Here is a 17,277-nt window from a genome sequence, read left to right as displayed (position 1 = left end):
TATGAATATCTGATGCCCCAATCTTATAAGGATAATGTTTCTTAAATAGTTGTATCTGTCAAGGAATTTAATAGTTTTTTTTTAATTACTTTATTTTTGAGTAAATAATCTTGGAAAATTTACCTAAATTAACATTCTCTCCAGTTATTAGGTCTACTTAATTGCTAGTTACCTGAAAGGATATCACAATGATCATCAATGCAGTTAAAATTATTTTATAGATGAGTTGAATGTCTTTGGTATGAATTTTAAACTTTCTAGCAGTTGTGTTGATTTTGTGCATTTTATTAATCCAGATAACAAAATATATCAAATAAAATGCCAGCCTTGCTGGCCGAGTGGTTAGCGTATCTGCTCTCCAGCCAAAAGGCTGTGGGTTTGAATCCCGCTTTGGGCATAGATGTTTGTGATTATATATTTTATATAATCACAAAAATATAATACAAATATTATATATTTGTATATAATCACTAATAATAATATATATTATATTATTATATATATATTATTATAATATAATATATATTATTATATTTGTGATGGCATAGTCTTTGGAAATAGTAGTGGTGGTGGTCGGCCGTAGATGCAGTTGGTGTAGTTGTGGTCAGTTGGTGGATTGAGTGGCGGAGACAGCGTTGTAGAGCAGGTGTGCCCTCCCTCAATGAGTCTTTGGACTCCCTGGAGGTGTCTGTTATTAATAATAATAATAATAATACAGTAATGGGGGAGGTGTATTCTTCTATGACAGTGGTATAGCGTGAAAAAAAAAAGTGTTTTATTTATTTTTTACTTTAATTTCTACATGTGACTTTTGGGCTTTATATAAATATTTTTATCAATATATGAGTATGCTTTGATTAAAAACTATAAGAAAGAGATGCAAACCAAATGATATATATATCTTTTTAAGGATACAGTTAAAAATATAACTTTTAAGTGTATTTCACTTTCATATTATACTTAAATTCATAAGATATATTTGAAGTGAAATGTTTCTTGAGAACTTTATCGCAAAGATGTTCTTAAATGATTTGGAGACCAAGGGGTTCCTTTTATGTGGTCTCCATTGCAGAATATATCTTATTTATCGATTGTTTTTAATCACTTGTAAAATAAAATGCCAGTACTTATTTCCTAGCTGATTTCTTTGGGAATCAGTATATATCCAATTATTGGATATTTTATACAAAGGCATGTTGAAACATGGTGAACTGGTTGAGCCACAAGTGGACTGGGCTGGCATATGGTTGACAGCATGTTTTCTTATAGAAGTGATTGCAGTAACAACAGCTGAACAGTTAAAAATCAGCTGAAATAAATTATTTCAGCTGATGTGATTTTTAACTATGTTATTTAAACAACATAGTTAAAAATCATCTGATAAAATAACAATGTAGACTAAAAATATTGCTGAAGTTAAATTTGCATATTCAAGGATTAATACACTGGTATTGAACATGTGCACACAGGCATACCTTAGCAACAAAGATGGAACAGGAGAGAGATACATGAAGACCTAAATTCCTATAATTACATCACCTATATTCAAGGAAAAGCCTCTCGAATTAATTTAAATTCAAGAGGCTTTTCCTCAAATTTTTGCAGCTCTTACCAACTCTCCTAACCTAAACAAATATGGTTGTATCAAACTGGCTCTCATATGAGAAACCCTTATCAGCAAACAGTCAATCCAACCAAAGCCAATAGGTGGTGTAATTATTGGACATTAGATCTTCCTGTATCTCTCGTGTTCCATCTTTTTTATTGAAGTATGCCTGTGTGCTTGTGTTTAATACCAGTGTATTAATCCCTGAAGATACAGATTTAACTTCAGCAAAATCTAGGAAGTAATAATTAAATATTTTTAGTTATCATCTAGTCTGCATTGTTAATTTCCTTAAACAACAAGATGCTGAAGAATCAACATATAAGCCTAAACACAGAATTCTTACAAAAGTGTGTACCAAAATTGTTTCTCTTAATGGCATCACTTACAGAGTACAAAAAGGAAAAATGGCAGTATCTACTTCAGCAAATAAATCTTTTTTAAAGCAATTGTATAGTATTTATGTAATTATGCAGGCCTAAATAATTAATTGATGAGTTGAACCAATGGGAAAAAAACATTATAGTAGATGTGTCGAAACATATATAATAATATATTATAAAAATATCCCTGGTAATCCTTGCATCTTTCTAAATGCAACACAGAAACTTCTTCTTTGGCATTACAGCCCCATACAGAGCCTTGGCCTCTCATTTTTGGGTTTTCATAACTCACTACGAGGTGGGGTTGTTACCCTCACACTCAACCATGTGTAATTGTCTGTGAAGCGTTGTATTCTTAAGACTGGTTTGCTTGCTTTGTGGGAGAAAAAACCCCAGATAAACTGGGGAGAAAAATCCTGCGGTCCACGCCCAAGACCGGCTAACTTGGCTATGTCTGAGAAAGATCCTTAACTCCTCACGTCAGCGACGAGAATCGAATGCAGGATACTCCTTTCCCAGGCATATGGTTGCGGAGTGCATAACCACTTGGCTAACTGCACGGATGCAATACAGAAACTATCCACAGTTTAAAACCAGCATCATTTTTCACAATATTTACTGTCCTTTGAAACTTAAACAGGTAAAATGATTGTACATTTTTTATAGTTCTAATAAATATGTGCAAGTGAGTGGCACTCTCAGTTCATTGTTGCAAATAAGATTTTAAATTTGGTATGATGCGATGCAAAGTATACACTTAGTGGAGAAATTTTCAATGAGTTAGAGGAGATGAAAGATCTGGGTTTGATGGAGAACAAGGACCTCAAGTTCAGTGGTCATGCTGCACAAAGTTGTGAAGTCATTACATTGGATTATGGCAATAATGCTGAAATAAAGAGGTTAAGGTTCCCTTGTATAAGGCCTTGATCAGGCTTCTTATGGATTATTGTGCACAGATTTGGTCCCCTGGTTTTCATGGTAATGAGGATTAGAAATGGACAGAGAAGATTGGCTAATATGGTAACTGGTCTGGAATGTTTGGGTATGAAAACAGATTGAGGGAATGTAATTTGCAAAGGGCAGAACAAGACGCCATCCCTAGAAACTGTATAAGGACAGCGTGAGGAGCAGGTTTTTGTATGGAGAGTGGTTGGTGAGTGGAACATATTACCTGACAGTGTAGTGAATGCACACCCATACATTGAATGAGCTTAAAACACTTTGTGTGTTTTAAGCTCATTCTTTGTGTGTTGTGATGGTGTGTACCACTTTCAAGGAATGTTTTGACTCTATGGAAGTTTGATGCTAATAGTAATAAATTGCAGAATGACTGCTGTATTATAACCTCAACAATAACAACAAAAAAAACTTTACCTAAATCCTGTTTTGGTTTCAAGTAAAACTGGCTTCGTTTGCTGAGTGGTTAGCATATCTACTCTCCAACAACAACAGGTCACAGGTTTAAATCCCATTACAGGCATGGATGTTTGTGATTGTCTTTAAGTAGGAGATCAGTTTCATTGACAGTGAGACCACTGCCCAGCTTATTGGAGACCTGAAGTGGCTTGAAATAGTTCCCTGTTTGATCTCTAGAGTAGGATTTTCAAACTGTGTAAAAAATAAGTAAATTATACAAAAAATATCCAATTGATAATTGATAAAAAATCCATAGCCATCCACGGTACAAATGAACTATATGTTTGCTTCAATTTGATGAACAGTTCAGAATAATTGGAATAAACACAATTATAAAAAGGGGTCTCATACAAGAAAATGAGATAATGATGATAATTAGAAAATTAGGATTTAAATCAGTTGACAACAGAGTGACAAGTAGTGGATATATCTATATTTTATTATTCATTTTATTTTGATTAGAATTTATAGTTTCTGTGGCTTTTAAGGACCTTCATAGCACAATTGGAAGAATGATGGTACATTGTGCCCTTCAATTGGAAAAGGCTTAAGTTCAATTCTCATGATGAGAAGAATCTTTATATGGGTTTTTTTCAATTGAATGTGAGTGAGTCAGTCGATCTCACACGAAGGCAGCAGGGTTTTTTCTCCCAGAAACTCAAGTTTTTCATCCCACATATAGACAAATCGACCTTGAGTTACACACACAATTTACAGACAAAAATTATTGGTGGTGGGCAGTAGTTGATGGTAGTGGCAGTTGGCTGTATTTGGTGGATTAAGTGGTGGTAACAGAAAGTTGTAGAGTAGGTGCCCTCCCTCGATGAGTCTTTGGACTCATTGGAGGCATCATGTAATAATAATAATAGTATGTTTAATTTGGTTTGGTTAGAATTACAGCCAAAGGGTTAGGGCCGCAATGCAATAACTCATCTTTGAAGGCCCTTTTAATGGGTTCCTTACATCTTTGATGTAATTTGACCAGGTCTTTTAATAAACCAAAGGGCAAATGCCAACATTGTGTTGTGATTGCATTACTTAAGCATTTTTAATGATTTGTGTGCAAAGTTATTGTGTGTCCTTAAGTGCAAAGAGTGCTTAAATGTGATGCATGTTTATTTTCTTATAATAAACATATCCTTAGCCTCCAGAAAACTTCTGCATTTAAATAACATTCTTCAGTTTCTTTTATTAAATATTTTTAAGCACAAATCAATATAATAAGGACAGCTGATTATATTGAAGTTTAAATTAATTCATACTAGAATATCTTGTTATTTTCTGCATGTTTAAACTTCTGTTGATTTTAAACCATTACAGGTATACAAGAAGAAAACCGAGGCAGCTAAAAAGGAATACCTAAAAGCATTGGCTGCATATAGAGCAAGCCTAGTGTCCAAGGTAAAATACAAAAGAAAAATATTTTTTTAATGGTTTATAGTTCTGATAAAATTCTAAAATGTATATTGAACTTATTTTAAACATTTACTTTCCACTATTCAGCATACTTCCTTCATTTCTTAGATATATGAGGTACCACTCAAAAGTATTCATATAGGATCCAAAAAGTAGTAGGCACATCAGGCACTGTGACTTATTGCTACTAGATGTGTTTTCTGAGTGCTACCATTATAGCTTACAGTATTTTCATGTAAACAGTTTAATTGCTCATTTATTTGTTCTACAATTTTTTAAGTGAATGATATGAAACGGTAAAGAGTTTACATCCAGTTTTGTTTTAAACTCAGAGATCATTAAAATTTTGTTGCAAAAAAGGTTCAACAGGAAGTCTGTCACTGAATCTAAGGAAAGTAGCAGGCTTGAACAGCAAGTGTATAGTAATTGTTTCCTTTGAAGGAGTTGTGGATAAAGAATTCAGTCTTGTTGGCCAAACTGTCAACTGACTCTATTACTCAGATATTTTCCTGTTTTAAAGAATGGTCCTTATGATAAATGACTAGGAAAAGTGACACACATACACAGAACAAGATGCATGCATCACAACAGTGTCACAGAATCATCCATGACCCCTTTCTATTCCCAAGATAAAATTGCACCCAAAGGATGAGGATTTAAGGATATTTTAGAAATTATTATTGACCTTCGAGAGACCTAAATCCTTTTGGGATGACATTAGCATATACTCAGGAATTATTCAAGTTCATGTTTTACAGTACATAATTACTGCCAAATGTGTCAGAGGTTGTAGTTTTATGTATGTGAGAGGAAATCTTTAGCTTCTGGAGGAAAATGAATGCCACAACAATCAGAGATTGACTAACTCGGTACTGGGGGGGGGGACAAAAGAATAGATGAACCATGTGTTTTTGTGGTTATAGCCTTTCGGCTGTTTAGGGGCAGCTATGTACGCACCATCTAGGGAAATTACGGGATGAAAAACCCCAGATAAACTTGGGGAGAAACCCTGCTGTCCACGCCCAACTTCAGCTAACTTGGCTATGGCTGAGAAAGATAAGCTCCTCATGTCGTCAACAGGAATCAAACTTAGGACACTCCTTCCCTAGGCATATGGTTGCGAAGCGCATAGCCACTAGGCTAACCATGCGGACAGATGAACCGTATGCTGAGTAATTGCTACCATGCCCAAGAAGTTTGTATTTGCATAACATGAAATTCACCACTCTGTATGGATAGGCTTGGGTATATTCACACTAATAACTTATCTTTTTCGTTTTCATTTTCTGAGATATGAGGTATATTTCTTTTTTTTACACATATACAAAGTGGCATTTCTTACCCTTACCTTGCAGCACAGTACAATCTTCTCTTGCTATATGCCAGTGCCAGTGCAAAACATGTTAAATGCATGCCTTGCCTTTCACACATGTCATATTTCACACACATCTTTGGAAAGCTATTCTGTGTCATTCAAGGGATATAAAAATAGTAAATGATGGGTGTATGCATACTTTCCTGGTTGGCTGTGTGGATAGTGTCTCTTCTCTCCTGGTATCCACAGATTCCAGAGCAGTGACTATAGTTGGTTCAGACTTGAGGGTTTGAAACCTACTATGGGCATGATTGTAGATGAATTTCATCTCTTCATGTGAACCCACAATCCCACTTTTTAAACACCTAAAGTAGTATGCAAATTTCATATTTGGTTTCTAAGAGTAGAAACCAAATCAGATTGTCTTACCTTAAATGTTCATAAGTACTATTGCTACTGTGCCCAAGTCAATATATGCATAACATAAGATTCACCACTCTGGTATAGGTAAACTTGGATATATTTACACTAATAGTTTATCTTATCACTAATAGCAATGGTCATGGTTGTAGATGAATTTCATCTTCTCATGTGAATCCACATCCTGCTTATTGGATGTTGAAGTGGCATTAAATTTCATATTTGGTTTCTAAGAGTTTTTAGGTTATCTAACCTTTAATACATTCACTTTTGTACTATATGTTTACAACCTTTTGTGTTCTTCTATTTTATGAAAATTCACAAATATATGATGTACATGAATGTGCAGGTAATGCTTTTTATCTGCCTGTCATGTGTGATAATGAAGCCTGATAAAGTTAATATTTAAAACTGAAAAGTCTCCTTATTATATAAAACATAATGACACTAAATACAAAAATTTAACTATTCAGAAAACATATTTTTTTTGTTTTGTTTTGTACTTTTAAAGCATTTTTGTATAAAAGTCTTAAGTTTCTTTATGCAAGTAATTATTGATGGTATTTTTCATTTCATATACTGTTTCCTTATGGTAAGTGTAATCAGAATGTTTCATCAGCTACAAATGGTAGAGGATAGAAATCTCCCTAAACGACATTGCTTACCTGTTGTATTTGTCATTCTCAAAAACCTTATTTTATTTATTATGAAATTAGAAAATTAGCAGAATAAAGTATACTAAAAAATCTTTATAAGAAGTAGAAAAATAATCTGAATTTTTTTCACTTTGGAGGAAAAATCTGAAAAGTTCTTATTTATTAAAAAAAAAAAACCCCTTAGCAACCAGGTAGTTTTGTTAGTTAAAAATATAATTCAGCCTTCTTTCAATGATTCACTATTTCTAACTTATTTTCATTGTTTCTTGTTTAGAATGTGATTAATTATTTATTCATGCCATATTTAGAATTGGCTGATCTGGTTAATTCCTTACACACACCATTTTTTGGAATAGGCTAATTTTATTTGGTCTGTTAATCTCCCTACTGGCTGAAGAGAATCATATATACTGTATGAACCAACTTATGTACTTTCAAAGATAAGAACACAAATGTTGTCAGTCTGTTGCTTTTATCTTGTAATTACCCTACTTTGTTAGTAATCCTGCTAGAGCTATTAACAATAAAGGTACCTGTGGCAGAACTATAAACAATAAATTATACGATAACCACAGTAATTAACTTTAATGAAAGTACAGATATTTCATACTAAAAATAACAGTATATCATTAGTATGTAGAAACAAGCATATCAAACAACAACAGGAATACATGGTACATGTATTCCTGTTGTTCTTTGATATGCTTGTTTCTACACATTGGTTTATCAATTAAACATGGTTGCTGCGAGCTAGATATTAACATATTAATAAATAATATTAAAACTATATTTGATGTTTACGTTAATTGAGAATCTCCCAAACTTTTGGGAGAAAGAGAGACAGATATTCTGATTCAGGTTAGACCAATGTAAAAGGGCTTTTCAACTTTCTTTGAAAAGGTGTTCATATTTAAAACTGCTTCTATGGAGAAGATGAGTTTCATCCCACCACCACCAGATACTGTGTTTAGTGTCAGTACTATGCTGTGCCAGACAAGACTTTTGAGGTTTCACATATTCAATGCAATATTGATGTTCATTAATTCTTTTTTCCACAAAACGGCCTGTCTGCCCAAAGTATGTCAAATTACATTCACAAGGAATCTGGTAAATACCAGCTATAGAGGTGACAGTTTGTCTTCTGTGGATGGTAACAGATGAGAAATTTTGCTAATAGGAAAATATGTGGGAATAAGCTGATACTTCAAAATTCTACCACTAAGTTCAGAGATACCAGAAATATAATGGATTGGAAGGAACCCTGTGTTCTGTTGAAGAATCCTTAGAGTTGGAACATAGAAGTCATTTATCTGCTGGATTTGATGAGGGTTATGACCATTTAATTCCATTAAAGTTTTGACAGTGAGAAGTTCTTGTTGGCTTACAATAAGATGTAGCTATGTTACATAAATTGTTCATCAAGTTTTTGTGTGTGTGGGTGTGTTGGGGGCAGAGGGTATTTAGCCAGCTATTCAGACTTCAGATATTTCTGGTTATAGTTTATTTTTGAACTTTTTTTTTTAGTTTTATTATTAATTTTTTTTACTGTTTAATTTACAACCCAAGATAATAAGAAAATGAATAATATATTTATTTACTTCGTTGTGATATTTTGCTAGTTTTCTACCAAGCATCTTCATAGGACAGTTTGTCACAGTACTCAAACAGCAATGATTAGTTAATAAGGAAATGGTTTAAAATTGTATTGGACAATACAGAGAACTCAAGTCTTAATTGGTGCCATGCCATCTATTGTCAGATAAACAGAGGTTTGAAAGCATTAATTTGATCTTAAAATGACTGTGATCACAGATTTTTGGTAAATTGATACAGCTGTTCCAACTGTTTCCATTTTAAATGATTCCCACTATTAACTAATTGTTACTCTGTGCGTACTGTGATAAACTGTTTGTGCTCTGATGATGCTGGGTATAAAAGAGTGAAATTTAAGTAAATAAATATATTATTTGTTTTCTTATTATTGTCTTGTGTTGTGAATTAAACTGTAAATAGTCTAAGATGAACTCCCAACACATAAGCCTTTCTATATGTCTTATTTTTTGAACTTTTCGTAAGAGAATTAACAGTGCTTTTACTTTTGGAGCAAATACATGTGTGTGTGTGTGTGTGTATGTATATATATATATATATATAAATATAAAAATAAATATATATATGAAAACTAGTAGTAGATGTATTTCCTTTCAAGTATGTATGTATAAGAGTATTTTTTTCTTCTTCATGAAACATGATATTTTCAGAAAAAATTTTTTATTTATAGTGGTTTTTCTTTCTTTCTTTTTCCAAAACAAAGTATAGAAGATTATTTTTGCATCGGCTGAACAACAATAATGATTATAAGAATGTCATTATTAATTATTATGTTAAGTTTCATGTTATGCAGAGAGCTTAGCCAGCACATAATGGTTTTCTTCATAACTGTTTATTTCAGTTTGTAATGAGCAATTTTGGGAAATGGGGAGTGGAGGATACTGCAGAAACATAATTTTTTAAAATGTTGTGATGTATGTTATGAATTATTCTTTGTGTTTTATAGAGATACTCATACAAGGGAAGAAACTAAGCATTTATTTTATGAAGTGATTTTGATTTCTTAGATTATGAATAAACAATAAAGAAAATAATTTAGAACCAACTGTGAATGGTTGATTCTTTGGGAACAAAACATGCACTGTCAGCTAAGCATAATTATACAAGAAGTATCCAAAAGAAATTGATTTTGACATTGTTTTATCAGACAGATAAAATACTTATATGTAAATGATCACAACAATTTTGCATACCTACCAGTGGATGGCATTTTTTTAAAATGAAAAAAAAAATATATTACAGTATGGAACTTTTTCTTATTTTGTCCTGCCATTAATAATACACTATAATTATGTGATAAAAGACTAGAAATATAAAAATAGCAGTGTTTAAGCAACTTGATATCTCTATTTAAAATTAGAGCTAAGCATTTCTTGCTTTTAGTAACAGTGGCTCTTAGTTGCAGTCATAAACATCAGTTAATCCATTTAAGTGGGCTGAGTGTGAAGGATTATGACACCTTTTAATGGAGATAATTGATGGCTTGCACTTCTTTTCCAAAGTCATTTCACATCCATATTTTGGTGGGTATAAAAACAGTTAGTAGGGAGGTTAACAAATTTTTGCTGGACTATATATTGCACTTATGCATCAGGTGTTTATTTTTACAAATTGATTTTTATTTACAGCCAATAATTATGGAATGCCTTTTTTTTTTTCTTTTCAGTAAAATGTTTGTGCACAAGTAGTGTTTGTGAACTATCTTAAAATCATAGAAAATTACAAAAATAATGTTATCTTGTTTCAAATCATAAAAAAACTGAGTATTGTTTATTTTTATTTTTTTTAATATTATGCAGAAATTGTTTGGTTTCTGTGCCTAGTAAGGTATATTTGTATACCAGGTGAGGGCAGTAGCGCACTGAGGATTTAATCTTCGAGGGGGGGGAACACTCATGATTTAATCTTGGGGAGGGCCGAGTTGAGTAGACGATTTGAGAATGCATATGACCTATGACTGAGCATCTGCAGTGATTGCCAATGCATGATACCCGTGATCTCCTCTGGACCGGCTCAGGCAAATGAAGTAGCGCTCGGTCCACAAGAGCACTACTTCGTTCGCCTTGCTTTCACAGCGGCTGGGATTCCCGAGAGCTATAGGGTATTCCCACCTTATGTTGCCATTAATTCATAAGTAGTATAGAAATAGAAGACACGACATGACATAAATAAAAAAAAATGAATTTTAATTAGGAAAAGATTTTTGGAAATTTTTCTAGTCTTTTTTTCTTTTTTTTTTTTGGGGTGGGGGGTGGGGCAGGGCCCCTTGGCCCCCCCCCCCTCCCTGGGTGCACCACTGGGTGAGGGTATGATTTTATTAATATAGTATACTGAATAATATACAAAGAAACAAGAGAAAACAAAGGCACTCATTACAAATAGTCTCCTCCCCATTATTGTGCGTAACAGTATCAAGGATACATTGCAGTATACATTGTTGTATATTGCTACTCTGAACTGCTGTAGTTCAAGCCAACCGTTTTTAATTTAATAAAAAGTTGAATTGAGTGGAGTATGTTATACTCCTTAGAAAGAAAAAAAAAGTATTATGATTATCAGTCAATTGATTGAACTTGCAATGATTTTATAAACTGTCATCAAATGTTAAACTGAGGGGTAAAACTCCCATTCTTATTTCCCTCTTCTACAGTAATCAAAAATAATCAAACATTGGTGCAAAAACAACATTGCAGCCATTGTTATAAAATAATCAGATACTTTGTCATTTATCAGTGTAAACTTAAAATCCTAAAACATGACATTCATAATCCGGTATCAAATAAAGTCTGGTGCTAGAAGAGGTATCATAAATTTTTTATTCTACCTTTTTACTCAGATGATTTCAAAAAACAAGAATAAAGAATTCATAAGGCTCTTGAATTTTTTGGAAATGAACTCATAAAACACAAAGGAAGTCTTTTTTTTTATGGTATAGAAGTATACAAAAAAAGAAATAAAAGGAATATGAGATCATTGAAAATCCATAGAATAATTTTTTCTTATTTGTTATTTTGCAATAGATTATTAGGAAACTGTATTTATTGCTACAGTAATATTTTTTCTTGGTTTTACTTAAACATTGCCTCTTCCAGTAGAGAGGTGTTACTTGTTATGCACAATCAATTTCATCTGTCTTCTGAAAATGTAGAATCTAAAAATCCTATTTCTTTGGAAGTGAATAAAAATGAATTTCTTCTAATTTTTACACAGATTATTACTTTTCTAGAAATGAATTAATATAATTTCTAGAAAATTACTGTATATGTTGGTGTTTAAAATAATATTTGAAGTTTAAAAAAATTCTGAAAATGGGCTTGTCTTACTCCAGGTATAAAACATGAACCTTTGAGTTCAGCAATGGAAAACATTGACAAGTGATCGTCTAGCTCCTACAGTAATGTTGTATAGTGATATTATGTTAGACACATGTACTATGTTCTAATCAGCTTTTCCTTTTATTATATTAATTAGCATATTAATATACAGATTTTGTATTATATTCATATATTTTGTTTATAAATATTTGCACATTTAATAAATTTATTCATTAGGGTAAGCATGTAGTTTTTTCATTTAAATCCTAATGTAACCATGCTAGCATGGTGATCACATAAATTATAATATACAAAAACTGAAGAACAGTATAAACATAACAATGATCATCTTGTACTGGAAGATCATTGATAAATTCCTGTAGTGATTTCTGTGTCCACATTATATTAAAACAAAAATAATGTGTAAGCTATCAGCAGTAAGTGTAAAATTTGTTGTCATCTTATATGGCAAATATAGCACAAAATAAATTCGAAAAGAAATTTGGGGGGTTGTCATATTTGTACTGTGACATATATAGTAATTAGTCATAATCAAACCATTGGATTACTTATGTCTACTTTTGATAGAAAGCACATGCAACAGTTCATCACATGCCTGTCCAATATGCAAACAAAAAGCAAGAGAGAATTTCTTTCTCACATCATGTTAAATATGCAGGCATGGCACCATTTGTCCATGCCTGGAATGAATATATTTAAAAAAATGCATTTACAGAAAATGCCTCTTTTTTTTCCTCTTATTATCACCATCACTTTCTGATATGCACTTTCAAGAGGTATATATGATAGATGCTATCATATCACTACATAATTAACTTTACTTTGTTACTAGCTTCCTATCCACAGTTTTCTAAAATTATTTTCTAAAATATATACAAAATTATTTTGTTATTTATTACGCCTCCAATATTGTCAAATGTTATAGTTTGGTTCCTAAGACCCTACTTAACTTCATTGACCCATTTAGAGTTTCATCTTATCATGATCTTTCCTGCCATCCTAGCATCAGAAACTTGTTTTATTATTTACAAAGATAATAAGCCGAAAGGCTATTTTACCGGCGAATTTGTTAATTGAGCGGGAGATGGTAAATCCCGTTTTATTTTATAGCCGGGTACGAAACGCAGGTTGAAATCCATCGACATCCATAGAGTTTCAATGCCGAAAAAACTATCGGCAGAACCAAGTGTAAATGATCACTTGGGTAGTACAACACCAGGGCAATTCCATGCAAAGGTGGAGCAAGCTCCGTCACTAACTTTAATATTCTTTAGTAGATAGTTTTTTCGGCATTGAAACTCTATGGATGTCGATGGATTTCGACCCGAGTTGTACCTGGCTATAAAATAAAACAGGATTTACCATCTCCTGCTCAATTGTTTTATTATTATATTTATTTCTTGAACTAACCATCGTTCACACAATATTTATTGTACCTCTTCTTGAACTCATTCACTGATGAAACAATCACTTCTGGCAGCCCATTCCATGCCTGTTTCCTCTAAGCACAAAATTCCTAACCCTCTTGCTAACCACACATTCTTTTGCTAACCTTTCCTCTTCCATTTTATTTAAGTGACCACAACCCTTTGAATTAGCCTTTTTTTTTCACACATTCTTGAATGCTAACAAATGTCAGGTTACATTCTAATATCTTAATTTTTAATATGATTATATCATTTGATGCCATCTGTTTACTATCCTCATTTTCCTCAGATCCATAAGTTAACATGGTTTTGAACTGCCTCAGTCTGCTGAATACCTTCGGCAGACTGAGAGAAAGAGAAAATGTCATAGCTGTTGTTAACTCGCCAGACATTCCTTTAAGGCATACAGTGCTATGCCTTAGAATGCTATTCCCTATTATCAGTGTGTTTACTTAATTTTTCATATATCTCCTCCTCATTTAACACCAGTTCCTCTACTATCATTTGAACTGCACTCCAGCTGTATAATATCATAACTTATGAGGATGAAATATCTTCCTCAATTGTTCATTAAATATATCAGTTATTTCCTCTGCATTGTTGTCAATCTACCATTTTCATCAGCCAGTATCCTTATTTTATAATTATTTTTTCTTCTACTAGCCAAGAACAACATTATTGATATTGGGATTTTTTTTTTTTTTTGGCCTGATTAACTTAACCTTTTGCTCATCCTCACATTGACTAACATCTGAGTCACTTTCCTAGCCTACTCTTCATGCCCCTTATGTAATTGATGTTAGAAGATCCTTGTAGGTTTAAAATATTCTTTTTGAGTATTTTGGGCCCAATGACCTTAGAGTTAGTAGCTAAGCTGTGATTTTTCAGAGTAGTCTTTGTCTGAACTACTATGAATTACTTGATAGGTATTGAGAGGATGAAGAGTAACTTGATTCTGTTGTTTTGAAGGTGCTACGCTTCTTGCAGGGTAATAGCTGTCTGTTAGTCAGGTCATTATTAAAACTTCAGAATTCAAAATTTCATATCCTCTCTCCCTCTATTCACAAGGATCTGTAAATTGCATTTTGTCAATCTATCTTCATACTCCACATTTCAAAGGTAAGTTATCTTTGAAATGTGGTTTTTAACCTTAGTTAATCTTCTCTGGATCCTTTTTAATATATCCTCATCACAATGAAAACCAGCTGACAAAATCTCTACGATAGTCCATATGAAGGCTGAAAAAGATCTTATGCAGCTGAACCATAATCTCTTTTTTTCTGCACATTAAGATTCTCTGTATCATTGCAATAATCCTATGTGATGACCTCACTTGTGCAATGCAACCTCTGAATTTCAGGTCCTTGTCCACTACCACTCCTAGATCTCTTGATTCCTCAGTTACTTTCAAAATTTCTCCACCAAGTATATACCGTATTTGCCGGCATATAAGACGCACCCCCTTTTTTGTACACATTTTTTAGGAAAAAAAAACTTTATCGCTGAATATTATAATGAATTTACAGTATTTCAAATATAAAGTAATAAGTAGGTCTACTTTCAACAAATACCTAATCTAACTAGGAAAGAGTACCCACCTTTTAATCTTCTTCATCAAAACCCAGAAATTCATCTCCAGAGCTAAATAAGAGACACTTGAAACCTCTTCTAAATCAGAATCTGAGTCCTCATACAACAAATTGTCCTCTGTATCATCCAGTGCATTATTAACCACACTTCTTAAATGATTTAACCACTGTCTCAATTTTCACAGCATCCCATGAAGCTTTGACCAACTCACAAACTTGCAAAATGCTAGGCCTCTTCCTTCTTTCTGATGACGTAACCTCAAAATCTGAAGACTGCATACAGCAGTGTTCCACTTCTCCTTCATAAATCCCTTAAATGGTTTATTAATACAGACATCTAAATGTTGAAACTGACTAGTTAGACCTCCTGGAATTACAGCTAACTGAGTTTTCAATTCCTTGAGTTTATTTTTAACATCTTCTGTTCTGTGAGAACGAAACTGATTCCATACTAGTAGGGCAGGCTTCTTCAACAGTCTGCCAGAGCACCTAGACCATATGTTATCTATCCATAACTGAAATGCTCTCACACACCGCACGGAAGCAAAAAAGAAAACACGTAACTCGGAACAGAGAAAATTTCCAGAAATGAAAGTAATAAAAATCTGAGTATCGGCATATAAGACACACTCTGTTTTTCAGACCTATTTTCAAAGAAAAAAAATGCATGTTATATGCCGCCAAATATGGTAATTCGCATCTCATCATTCACTTGCCCATTCATATTATCTATTGAAGTGTTCCTGTAAGGCCACAACAGCTTCTTCCCAGTTTTGTATGATCTACAAACAGTTGCATATCTTCAGTTAAACCATACCATTATCATTAATATACAAATTAAACAATAATGGTTCCAAAACAGACCCTCCCCATGATATGACAGCCAGATAGATATCACAAATCCAACTCACTGATCTAATATACAATCACATCTGTTTCAATTTAGTTACCATGTTTGGCATTCCATCAAAGCTTTTGCAAAATCTATACCACTGCATGTCCCTTGTCCATTGCATTTGGCACCTGGTTATAGTACATAGGTAAATTGGTAAAACACGACCTCCCTTTAACAAATCCGTGCTGACAACCACAGAGAATACCTTGTTATCAATTCATTTTTGTATCCTAGCTCTCAACAACTTCTCCAACACCTTTACTATACCTTCAGATATATAGACTGGCTTATAATTTGTAGCCTTATCACCACTTTTTTTTAGTGGAATGGTTTTACCTTCTTTCCACTCCTTTTGGATTTGCTGTTGCAAGACATGTTAAACAAGTAAGCCAAGACTGAGAGGTAAGCCCTTAAGACCAGACAAACAAAAGAAAATCTGTTCTCTTCTAAATCAGTGATGCTCATTATCTCAGATTCTTTTCACTTCATCCACTAATCAGTAAACTGGTTTACTAGTAAATGGTGCAAATATCTTTTAAAAAATTTACTAGTAACTTGGTGTTTCTACCAGTTTTGGTAAATGAAAAAATTTTAATGCATGTTGTAATAAATTTTAATGCATGTTATTGTTGATCAGTTTTATAAAACATAGGCCTTATTGTTGAATTACTGGATGCAGATAACTGAGACAATAAAAATTCACGATGTCAGTGCTTTACATGACACCATGTAAAGCATTGACTTTACATGACACTGTTGCTTCTAAATTAAATTCTATGCAAAATGTACAACGATAGCAGTTGTACATTTGTACAGTGCAGAATATTTTGAGTAAGAATATAGTCAAAATATTCTGCAGATCAACAAATGTGGTGATTTACTCCAAAAAACATGTAAAGGAAGAATTTGATAATGAACTTTCATTAATGTTAAGTTCCAGAATTTATTGGAATAGCTTGCTGGCTATGTTGGAGCATCAAAGCTTAAAATTGTGTCAGAGTGATATCCAATTTTAAATCTTATAATTTGAAATCAGATATCAAATTGAAGATAATGAATTGTTCACCTCTTCACAATATATCAATTTGTAACTGAGTGTTGCTTTAGAAGCATTATGTAGCAAAATATAAATTTTTTATGTTGCTGATGTAAATGTTAACATTTATGCTATCATATGAATTGATAAATCAAAACACATTTTTGATTTA

The 17,277-nt window shown here is 32.8% G+C and overlaps 1 protein-coding gene across 7 annotated transcripts in view; it reads left to right on the top strand.

The window, feature by feature from the left end:
* The window catches only part of LOC150110258 (thymocyte selection-associated high mobility group box protein TOX-like), a 279,484-nt gene that overhangs the window by 212,011 nt on the left and 50,196 nt on the right, over positions 1 to 17,277 (top strand). For all 7 annotated transcript variants that reach the window (XM_090398662.1, XM_090398654.1, XM_090398680.1 and 4 more), the window contains exon 8: positions 4,726 to 4,806. In XM_090398662.1, coding sequence (XP_090254788.1) covers positions 4,726 to 4,806 — 81 coding nt within the window. The remainder of the gene's footprint in view (positions 1 to 4,725; positions 4,807 to 17,277) is intronic.

This window comes from Typopeltis vanoorti, chromosome 1 (assembly GCF_054136105.1).
Source record: "Typopeltis vanoorti isolate ZY-2024b chromosome 1, IOZ_Tvanoo_1.0, whole genome shotgun sequence".
In the NCBI taxonomy this organism is placed as follows: domain Eukaryota; kingdom Metazoa; phylum Arthropoda; class Arachnida; order Uropygi; family Thelyphonidae; genus Typopeltis; species Typopeltis vanoorti.
Note: the sequence above shows the minus strand (reverse complement) of the source record. Positions and strands in the feature narration are given on the sequence as shown.